General features: G+C 40.0%; 1 protein-coding gene across 1 annotated transcript; it reads right to left on the reverse strand.

The window, feature by feature from the left end:
* Positions 1-2,292: 2,292 nt before the first annotated feature.
* On the reverse strand, positions 2,293-10,818 carry LOC102073029 (sulfotransferase 6B1). Its single transcript, XM_005492752.3, has 6 exons — positions 10,663-10,818; positions 9,670-9,854; positions 8,505-8,631; positions 6,215-6,309; positions 5,020-5,206; positions 2,293-2,904 (listed from the first exon to the last, which is right to left on the reverse strand). The coding sequence occupies exons 1-6, from the start codon at positions 10,805-10,807 to the stop codon at positions 2,786-2,788; spliced, it is 858 nt and encodes a 285-aa protein (XP_005492809.2). The 5' UTR covers positions 10,808-10,818; the 3' UTR covers positions 2,293-2,785.
* Between the last annotated feature and the right edge of the window lie 922 nt (positions 10,819-11,740).

Raw genomic sequence — 11,740 nt, forward strand, 5'->3', positions numbered from 1 at the left:
TTGGGAGGGGATCAGTCACCACTCACTGATCCTCCTGAGCAGTGAGGCCCAGCAGAAGTGTTTCTATTCATCAGATAATGCTTGCTCTAAAAAGCTTCAAAATGGGGTGAAGTACATCAGAATCAGAGAACAAGCTGAGTTAGAAGGGACTCCTCAGGATGAGGAGTCCAGCTCCTGGCCCTGCACAGACCCCCCAGCAATCCCACCCTGTGCATCCCTGAGAGCGCTGTCCAAACACTCCTGGAGCTCTGGCAGCCCTGGGGCCATGTGCATCCCTGGGGAGCCTGTTCAGTGCCCCAGCACCCTCTGGGGGAAGAACCTTTCCCTGATACCCACCCTGCCCCTCCCCTGGCACAGCTCCAGCCATTCCCTGTATCCTGTCCCTGGTCACACAGAGCAGAGATCAGGGCCTGCCCCTCCCCTTCCCTCACGAGGGTGCTGTGGCTGCAGCGGGGCCTCCCCTCAGTCTCCTCCAGCTGAACAGAACCAAGTGGCCTCAGCTTCTCCTCATTCCCCTCACGGCCCTTTACCCGATTTAGACAAATATAAAACACTCCCATTCGTGTCACTTAATGAACTTCTAAGTTTTCCTAAATATATTTATCATGATCTACCTTTGGATCAATTCCATTCTCTGAATGCTGCCTCTTAAAGGACCTTATCTCTGCCTGGAGTCTGAACTGATTTTATGGGCAGTAGTTCTGATAACTCACAAACAGGCCCTGGTCTTGGCTTGCCGCATCAGTGTATCAACACTTGGAGCACTTTGCTCAAACAAAGCAGACATTTGATTTATTATGGAAGTCAAGAGGTTTTAAGGGGATTTGGGGGTAAACTTGCAGGCAGTGCATGGCAATGTAGAGAACAAACTGGAGCAGTGCCCTGCGGTGCCTCTGAACTGCTGCCCCTGCTAGCAGCAAGGGAGCTCTGGCTACTCCAGCCAGGCTGCTTGGGTAGCACAGAGACACATGGCCTAGTTCTGATTAAGCCCTGCTGAAACTTTTTTTTTTTTTTTTTTTTTTTTTTTTTTTTGTTAATTTTAACCTACATAAATCCTTTATTTGGCCAGTAGGCCATGCTGTAAACTGATTCATTCCTCATCCCCCCAAAGCAGCTAGAGAGCTAACTGCGCTTTGAGCAGCACACTGTTACCTCCCTGGCTGATGGGTAGGTTTAAGTAGTTTAGCAAGCTTACCTGATCCACAAGGCAAGTCCTCATTCTGTCCCTTCACACACAGTTCCACATTGTGAGTATAATGTTGATATAAACAATCCTTTTTCTGTGTGCATACAATATGTGGTACCAACACTGCTTACAGCAGTCTTAGTGCAGCTAAACTCACTTGCAAACCTCATTTCCCCAAGGACCCTCTGGCTTTTTTTCCCATACTCAAATGGCCAGAAAAAAATAAGTCCCTAAGTAAAATGTTCAATTATTTTCATCAGCAGATCTCTTGCCACTTATTAATAGGGGAAGAACAACACCTGAAAGGAGGGCAACAGTGGCATTCTAGGGGAAGAGTGAGTGATTTTAATGTCAGAAGAGTAAAGTAACATATCAAATGGTTATTTGTATAGAGCAGGGCATCATCTCCCCCAGGTTGTGTTGAGTTGGTAAATGGCAAAGGACTGCACACAGGCTTTTCTTCCGCTCTCCTCAGCACCATAACTTCTGTGTCTTTGTGCAGGTGCAAAATCAGTAGGTGTTGATGCCAGCTTGCACAAAGCAGATATGAAATGAAGTGGCTGCCTGGCAAGTGTGAAGTGTGTGGCTGGAGGGAGATGAGTGTTGATGAAACAAGGTTGTTTCTGTACCTCAGAAACAACACACCCAGGAGAGGAGCTTCTCTCACACACAGGAACTGTGTTCTGCCTTGAAGCTGTGTGGCTTGGTAGAACACTCCCTGAGACATGGACACAGACAGCTGATTCTTGGAAAATCTGTTTATCAGGCAGAGTAAATAAATAAGTGCTGTTTGGATTAAGCTGTCTCTGAGCTGTGGTTTGCTTTTGTTGCTCAAGGAGTAGGAAGTAAAATACTTCTCATCAAAACACTGGAAACAGGAATTTTGCAGGAAGAAAATCAAATGGAAAATAAACACATTTATGGTTGCTCAACATGTGGTGCTGAAATTTATTTGGATTTGTATCAGTTCCATTTAAAACACAAAGACTCTCTGGTACCTAATCCAGAAATAAGTTACATCAAAGAACTATACAGTGTTAGAAAATAAAAGAAAAAAAAAAAAGAAACACTTTTGTAAACAAACTTCAGATCTTCAAATGCTGCAGTTTTCAACTTAATTATCAATAGCCATGTCCAATAAGACAGGCACTTCCAAATCATGGTGTGTTACAGAAGGAGCAAGTCTGGGGTCAAATTTTTGGTAATTTTCTTATTATATGTTTTTAGATTTCTTATACATTCAGTTTCTTGCAAGTTTGTCATTTGTTTTTCTCTTCATATTATCTTGGGTAAAATTCTTTATTCAGGTTTACGAAGTCTGTTCATATCCCCTTGGAACAAAGAAAATAAATAAATGATGAAGTAGATGTGGTTATCAAACCAAGGTCTGACACCTGACTCTGAAACCACGTACACCTGCCCTCTGAGAACTGAGTTCAGCTCTGGCACTGTGTCAGAACTTTCCTGTTCTCAAGAACCCATGTTTACCCATCCTTCCTACTGGAAGAATTATAAACTCATGGGAACACCCATTCAGAACTTCCCACCAACTGGTTTGTGCATGTTTGTTGATAACTGGATATTGTTCTTCACAGGGACTCAGTACTCATAGGTGAAACTGTTTGCCATCTTGCTGAGTTTCATTTTCTCGTTAAATATCTCCTGGAACCTAATATTCTGCTTTGGAGTGAAGTAGTTCTTCCAATCACCAACAGCACCTAGTAAAGCAGGAACAGAAAGAACAGTGAAGTGAGCAATGTGTGGAGCAGAAAATGATTTTAAAATAGCCTGGTTTTGTTAATGTTGCAGTTGGCACAGATATTAATATATTCCTAACCACAGTCACTGTGGTAGGTCAGGATCATAATTGTTCCAGTGATACTCTGGTGGACAGATCTGATCATCATCCATGAAGGTTGATGACCCTCATCCTCAGAGCTGATTAGTGCCAGCAACACAAGTGGTGGAGGAAGAAGAGCAGCTTTCCAAGGGGGAATTAGAGCTCCTGGTGATCTGGGCAGATGCCATGCCTTAGCTGAGTGTAGTTAAAGGTCTCTGCCTGGGTTTTTTCACAGTCAGTAGAAGAAATTGTAGAATCACAGAGTGGTTTGGGTTGGAAAGGACCTTAGAGATCATCCAGTTCCATCCCCCTGCCATAGGCAGGGATGCCTTCCACTAACCCAGGTTGCTCTGAGCCTCATCCAGCCTGGCCTTGGACACTGCCAGGGATCCAGGGGCAGCCACAGCTGCTCTGGGCACCCTGTGCCAGGGCCTCAGCACCCTCACAGGGAGGAATTTCTCCCTCATATCCAATCTAAACCCACTCTCTGTCAGTGTGAAGCCATTCCTCCTTGCCCTGTCATGCCAGGCCCTTGAAAAGAGTCTCTCTACTAGATGGTCTTGTAAATAGTCAAAAAATTAATAGATTTATAAAACAGTTTGGGTGGGAAGGGACCTTTACAGGAAATTGTAATCACCATCTAAACTTATTAAATGAGTGGTAGCCCAAAAGCCACTGACAAAAAAGATTCCTAGAAAAGGAGCCCAGAATGGCCTGACAAATTAATCCCACCCTTACACCTGCTCCTGATCTCTAGGAATTTTTATGGATGAGATGTCCAGCTACTTAAATGAGCAGTTGAATATTTCTGGGGGGCCATGGACACCAGTTGAAAAGTGTTTCAACTGTTACCCAGTTCAAGCAAAAAGGAAATCGTTCTATAAACTGATACATTTTTATGAGACTATGCTTACAGTTTCCCTCCATGTGCATTTTCTAAAGACTCTGCATCCCAAACCTGACTAAAATAATCATCCCATTTTCTGACTAAAATAGCATTCAGTATGCTGCCCTAAAGGACAGAAAAAGAGAACCCAAAGCAAAATATATACATATGACTCCTCTGTAAACTGGCTGAAACTAGCTAAACATCTGGGATTAGTAAAGGAACTACTTGGATGTGAAAATGTTGGGATTTTTCAACATTTTCATCATATCTGTCAAAGTTCACTGACTGAGAAAAATGCATCTCTTTTTTTTTGTTTGTTGCTTTTTTATTGACAGATTGTATGTTGTCATTTGTTTTTGCTGACTGGCAAAACCATTGTGAATTAATGGAAGGTAGTATTTCTCTGTTTATTAACTGAAACAACTCCTAGTTTTAAACTGTCTGTTGTTTTCAAAAATTAACTAAATCAAAATAATTTTAAAAACCAGTGGGTTTGTTTGACTTGTTATCCAAACCTGTGGAAGGTTCTGAAATGCCAGGAGCAAGAAAACAGCTCCTGAGGGTATTTTAAAATGACATCTGAACTAAGAACTGTGGAAAATTTTCCAAGGTCTGGAAGTTACCTATGACCATTCTGTTGTTGTTGTTGTTGTCAGCATATTCCTTCTTCAAGAATATTTCAGTAAGATAAGGGGCGATAGGAGTAGACTCATTCAGAAGGAATGTGTCTGGCTCTTTCTTATTCTAGTTAACTAAGTGACCTTGGCAGGTGATATCAGAGACGTTGTAAAACACCGAGGTGGTCAACTTTTAGATTAAAAAAAAGACTGATAAAGAGTATTGCTGGGTGAAGCTTTCCTTTTGGTTCCACAGCTCCCACAGAGCAATATTAGTCACGCTATAGTTCAGACTCCTCTGTGCTTCTCGAGTACAAGTGGGAATTTGCAGCCAGAGAAGTTAGGAAGTCATTTTTAATAGGGATTCAGGCCAAAGAATCCTGTCATCACTTCCCAGGGCTGACCCAAAGACTCCAGGAAAGACCTGCACTGCAGTCTTTGTCTGGATTCCCACTGCTTCTCCTGTGCTAGGCACAAAGGAATTTACCTTTTCGGAAAATCAGCTTCCTGTTGGATGTCAGAGCACACACGGTGTGACTGGGGTCGCTGTTCTCCTTCTCTGTGTCATTCTTCATCTCTGAGAATGAGGACTTCTTGCAGATGTCTTGGATATCATCATCACTGACATTTAAATTCAGGAACAGAGAAATTTCCTTTACAACCTTAGAGAGATCCTGAGGTATAAGAAAAATACAGCTTTTATGTTTCTGGGCTGATTATCAGACTTTTAGCTGATTTGAAAATTATCCCTTTTATTACAAAATGAGTTTGTCACACATTTATTTGCTTTCAAGCAAGGCTAAATATGTCATTGGATTGTGCACATGACAGGTACAGTAAACCTGATTCCCCTCTTAGCCATACTCACAGAAATTAATAAATAAGTATGTCATATCACACACAGTCACTTTGTCAGTTTTATCTCCCACTTCAGATAAAATGCTCTCCTGTCTCTCAGAATTATTTCCCTGGAAGAATACTCAAAACCCAGCTCCAAGTAGCTTGTTCAATTGGACATGCTGCATCTAGAGATCTAACAAGTGACTCAGCATCCAAAATGGTTTGTTTATATTCCTAGGAGTTGAAATTTTTTCTCCCAAAAAATGAACAAACCTATTTTCATGGAGACACTAGAAAATGTTTTCTATTCACCTAAAAATTTATTCTCTGAAAGCTAAGGTATGCTGACATTTTACTTATTCTTTTTTTAAAGCAGTGAAATTTTTCCCTACCCCTCCAGCCTCTAATTTTCTTTTTTATTGGGAACACAAGTCCCAAATGTGAGTAGTTCTGTTGTCTTACATCACTTTCTGAAAATTTCACCTGAAATGTCAAACATAGCAAATTAATGTGTGATCCTCAATAGATGTCCCTGGTTGGTCTTTCCATAGGACAAAAAAAGGGAACTTAAAGTTCTGCCTGAGCCTGAGGAAAATTGTCTAATATGAGTCCTATTCCTGCATCTAAGAAATGCAGCTCTCACAAAATTTCATGTTTATATAACTTGTGTAGTCAGAATTATTTAGTTAATACTAAATTCCATGCAAATAAAAAATATGTCCAAAGATACATATTCACATTTTCCTTCTTTCTCCTTTTTCCTTATAACTTCTTCTTTGATGTTTTAATGATGCTAATTTACAAGTAATGCCTTTTGCACCAAGAGCAGAGAGCATATTTACCTTCTTCATGTCTTCATAGAACAAAAAGAGGATATTTTTCTCATCTTCATGTTCTTCCCAGCTTAGGAAATGATCAAACCAGGATCCACAGACAACTGAAAGGAAAACCCATGTAAAGAGATCCAGAAAAACTTTATTCATAAATAACTGTGATGCTAGCTCACGCATTTAGGGGAATAACTTGTATCTATAATCCTCTAAAACACTGGCAGTTCTTTGTGACAAGCGATACAAATTTACAAAAGTAACTTCCAAAGAGGTTTCCACTCTTGTTGGAATTTGTTTTCATGCCAGATACTATTCTGAGATATGATTCTGTAGTGGAAGCAGGCTCCAGATCTAAGGAAAGGCCAATAATGAAGTAAAATGTCCTGGCCTAACAAGATGTGAGCATCTCACAGATGTCTGCTGCATGTCTGTGGTCACAGAGATCTGATCACCTCAGCAGGAGATGAAATGAGCAGGCTGGCAAATGGAGCACACAGTTGTTACCTCTCATTCATCCCAGCAGAAGGGAATCTGTATAATTTTTAAATGCTGAAGAAGAATTACTTAAAGAACTCATGCAAATGCCTCATTCAGCCAGTGACACAGACAGAAGGGTTTGTAGCTAATTTGTTTTTTCTGAATTCTCCATTTGCCAAGCCATGGGAACACAGCTAAATTTCAGCTTCTTTAAAAACCAAAATTCTGACCTCTCCATTTCAAAGGCAAGGTGAAAACCTCTTGCAGGGCTGAGAAGAGGCTTGAACAGAGAAAGCTCAGCAAGCATTCTCCAGATCTGTGACTTTGCTTAATAACCACCACCAGCAGAAAATTCTAATCTTGTAATGGTCATCATTTTGGTCACAAACTATGAGTTGTAATTAATAATTAATAGCTATAATTAAGCTGAATGCTCCAGTCTGGAGCCATCTCCAGCATATAAAGCAGTTTCTAAGTGCAAGCAAGTGCAAGTGCTCCACAGTGTGCAATTAGACCCTTCTCCCCTGGCCAGCTGCTCTGGAGATGTGGCCAGTGATAGCACAATCCTGGTGGCTTCAGGAGAGACTTGGAGACTCCAGGGAGTTCATTACAGTTGTCCCTGTGTGTCCTAACCCTTGTATTGAGCTGATATTAACTCTGCAAGACTACTGCAGGATTTGGATCAAGCAGCACAACCTTGAAATGTTTCTACTAGGACTAAAAAATGACCACCTTTCTCTCCACATCACCTCTTACCTAAATTTCTCTTTAACCAACATAGTTATCTATTTATGCCACACATAAGCACTCAGAAAATAGAAGGTGGTTAATCATTATGGGGAAATAGGACATGTTTTAAAATCATAGAAGCACAGAATGCTTCAGATTGGAAGGGACCTTAAAGATCATTTAGTTCCAACTCCCCTGCCATGGGCAGGGACACCTTCTACCAGAGCAGGTTGCTCAGAGCCCCATCCAGCCTGGCCTTGAATAGAATCCTCTTTCTTTTTTTCTTTTTTCACTATTGCATATTCAGAGTTGATACCAAACAAGCCAAGATCCTGCAAATCACTGAAGCATGTGCCTTAGGGCTGCTCTGGACTCAGAACACAAGATCTGAGCCAAAGCCTGGAGGAGGCAGTAAACAGATTGACTCCTGGAGCTCTGATTTGAGTCTGTGATGACTGCAGGAGCACTTTTCTTTTGGGGTTTTCAAGGTAATCAATCATTATTGCTGTTATCATCACTGTGGTGACACATGTCCTCAAAGGAGTAATAAAACACTAAATATGGGAGTGGAAAATTTGAACAAGGTCCTGTTGCCAGATGCCATCCCACCACTCCTGAAAAATCTCCCTCTTGTCCTTGGTCTTTGGACTCCATTTCTGAGACAGCACATCAGGGAGAGGTGTGCAGAAGGGCTGTAGGAACGTGTCCAGGCTTCTTTGTTGGGCTGCCCAGGGCTGTCTCCCAGCCTGGAGAAGACACCAGACCTGCAGTCACAGCTGTCCCTGCAGCCTGGTGACAGTGCCCTCACATGCTCTGTCACCAGCCACAGCCCTGCTCGCCCAGGGCAGCAATGAGCAGCAAAAACCTGCCAAGAGCTGTGCTGGAATGATGCAGCTGCTTCTCAGAATGACTCCTTGCAGGGCTGAAGAGAGCTTCCTATTATTTGCTCTTGTTTAGCTTGGCATTAGGATTTAGCCCCACCAACCCCATATGAATAAGGAGTTCAATAAGGAGTTTTCACACAGTTCAAATTTCTTAAGTCATTCTGTGCATAACAAACTAAAGTGAACTGCAAAGAGAAAACATTTAACCTTACCATTGCCTTTTAAGAACAGGTCAAAGAAAGCAGTCCAGCTGTCTACAGTGGGAAGGTTTGGGTTATCTCTGTAGTAATGAAACATGGAAACTGCAGTGTCTTTTGGATTTCTGCTGATGTAGATCATCTGCAAATGAAGAAAATGTAGTTATTAATTATAATATCCTCCCTTTATTTAAGACAAGCTCTGTGTGTAAATAGAGCATTGTCATAGGCAGTTTGCAGTGTCAAAACCCTTTCTTTTAGAATTCCTCCATGTCATTAAATTAGAAATCTCTGCTTAGTAAGGAGTCCATAGTGATTAACAAACAATTCCATGTGGACAGAGGTATGTTTGCCCTGGCTGGATAATGCCTTATGTTTTATGAAAGAGCCTGTGTTACTTTAACCTTGAGTCAGCATATTATCTCATATATCTCACATATGAAAGCACTTACTAATTAACATCCAAAGGACAGCTGCAAAATGTAAATTTTGGCCTTTTACTCAAATCAGCTTTGTCTCAAAAATCTGGATCTGAGTGATCCTGAAATTTTTGACTTTGAATATAAAATCTGAGACCCAGAGTTTGTTTTTTAAATCTCCCACATTAGCATAGGAGGAACTGGTTTAGTAGGTGTCCCTACCCATTGCATGGGGATTGGAACAAGATGATCTTTAAGGTCTTTTCCAATCCAGGTGATTCTGTGATTCTGTGAACTCTAAACTGTGATCTGAATCTGCCTCCCTCATATCATTTCTGTCTGTTTGCCCAACGCCTTTATGGGCTCCTCAGAAAGATCCAGCAGGAGGGTCAGAGTTCTTTTACTCCCAGAGAAGCCTGTAAGTAGCCAAGATTTTCCAAGAGAGTAGAAAATGAGGTCATGAGAACACCCCAATTACTAATGAGAGACTTTTGATCGAAAGATGTTGACGTCCTATTTTGTGTGGTGCCTGGTGTAAAAATCACCCCATGGGAGCAGTGGGGCAGGAGCAGAGCCCAGTCACCAGTCCAAGTCTCTGCTCCTGCTGCTTTCAACTGGTGGTCAGCTGTGTCTCCAAAATTCACAGCAAAACACTTCTAAAACTGTGAATCATTCAAAAATTACTAAGGATCAACACGACAAAATAGATTCCTAGTAGACTTTCTACATATTTTACTGCTTTGATATCATTTTTGCCTTACCTTGCATTTCTTATTCTTAAAATTTGGAGGCAACATGTTGTAGTCTAAGTGTGTTGGGATGATTCTCTTTGATGAGAGTTTATTCAGTTCCTCCAGTCGGGAAATGTCTCCAAGTTCAATGGGAGATGTTACTGTGACTCGAGTATCGTAAAGCTTTGTTATAACTCCTGCAAGCCAGTGAGTGCCTACAGAAGAGGAATTTTAAGTAAACAAAACAAACAATAAAAAAAGGATGAATGTTTATTACTGTGAAACATGCATTTTTCATACAGAAACACCTTGCCAGTGAACAAGTTATATTTCTAATCTACAGATTCAAGAAACTTTACACGACTAAATAATCCCATTGGCTCCAAATATATAAACACTGAAAAAATTAGGGCTATATCTGAATTACAGAGTAACTCTGAGAGAAGTGTTAATATTGGTAACAAAACCATTCCAGACAAACTGCTGTCAGCTGAGAGGTGGCTAAATTGTTTTTATAATTTATTTTAGAATAACCTGTTTGTTTGGGTTTTTTTTTTTCCTTACAATAACTTGAGTCTGTATATTTCTGAAAGCATTGATTGAGCTCCCCCTGCACGTGTGCTTCTGTGTCCAAGAGAGGTGGGTGGAGAGAGGATAAGAAATTAATAAATCTACAGCTAAGAGGCACACAAATAACTTCATACAATTCTCGACTTGCTCATAACTGAATGTAGAAAGTCCTCAAGAAAATCTTTCAAGTGCAGATTTTGCTTACAGGTCAGGAATACAAATTTGTTTTCCAACATGAAAACACCTGAGATTGTTCTCAATTACAGAATCCAAATTTTGGGAAATGACCCATATTTCTTGTAATATGAACATTTACTGACAGAATAATACATTCACATACTTAAACATCCTTTCCTTTTTCTTTCACACAGACATTTCCCAAGTAGTTTAAGCAGAGAACATGAAACACAAAATCAAGACTTCTTGCAATTAACATTGAAAATGAGAACTTACCAGATTTGGGATAGGAAACCAAAAGGACATCATCCTCTCTAGCATCAAAAGTATCCAAGGATTTTAAAAGCTCTGGAGAAGACCTGGTGGTAAAAGGAATCCCCTTAAATGTGTGCAGGAGCTCTGCCTCGCCTGAGCTGGACATGGTTGCTTAAGTCTTGGGTTCCTGCAAATCAGATAACAGGGATAGGAGGAAGATTTAAATGTCACTTCTCAGTCAGGTGGCTGGAAGTGACAAACCGGGACTGAGCAGCACAAACCTCATGCTTATATACCTTGCTGCAATGCCCTATCAGATATTGATTTGTTTTTTCAGGTAGTTGATAAAGGCAACTGAAATATTAGAGCTAACTTAATAAATAACCAAAATGCTGAGTCATAAAAAATGCATCCCATTTGTCATTTATTGGCTATCCAGATAAAGAAATGAAGTAATGGTAAAAATTTAATTGTGAAAAATAATGGCAATTAACATTACATTAAAATATGCTTAATATGATTATTCTGTAAGTTATATTTTGTTGGAAAATATTCTTACCTTCCAAGGAAAAAGCTGCATCTTAAAATAATGTTGATTTTTAGAGAAACAATGTCTTTTTTTATGTGAATGAAATTTTTTTTTGTTTGTTTCATTTTGTCAACTATACAACAGCTTGAAATTTCAAAAGTGCAAATTGATTCAAAGTGCTTGAATTTTGTGAGGCACAATCATTTTTTAAGATGTTATATGTCTCCATAAGGAGAGTATAAGCAATAAAAATCCCAAAATGAAAGCAGATATTTGAACAGATATATTATATAGATATTTAATGTTGCTTTTAATCCTGTGTGTTTTGTGACTGGAAGTGGTTGAAGATTTTAAAATCTTTCTACAGAATTTGCAGATTTATCAATACAAAAGTCACTTTCAGGAAAGAGCCAGTTCTCCACTAATTATCTGTTTTCAAATGTTTGGGTTTGGTTTTTTCCATTTGAATCTGTGGAAATTATCATTAATATTTTTCAAACTGAAAACTTCACTTTTTTTTTTATGTGACCTTAAGCAATGTGAATGTATCACAGTAAAATAAATAGCTCA

Source organism: Zonotrichia albicollis, chromosome 4, assembly GCF_047830755.1.
Source record: "Zonotrichia albicollis isolate bZonAlb1 chromosome 4, bZonAlb1.hap1, whole genome shotgun sequence".
NCBI lineage: Eukaryota > Metazoa > Chordata > Aves > Passeriformes > Passerellidae > Zonotrichia > Zonotrichia albicollis.

Coding starts and splice junctions, on each gene's coding strand:
- LOC102073029 (XM_005492752.3), bottom strand. CDS start 10,807: ATGTCCAGCTCAGGCGAGGCAGAGCTCCTGCACACATTTAAGGGGATT. Junction 6,310..8,504: donor CCTGTTCTTAAAAGGCAATG/GTAAGGTTAAAT, acceptor TTTTCCTTTCAG/TTGTCTGTGGATCCTGGTTT. Junction 2,905..5,019: donor GAAGCTGATTTTCCGAAAAG/GTAAATTCCTTT, acceptor CTGCTTTACTAG/GTGCTGTTGGTGATTGGAAG.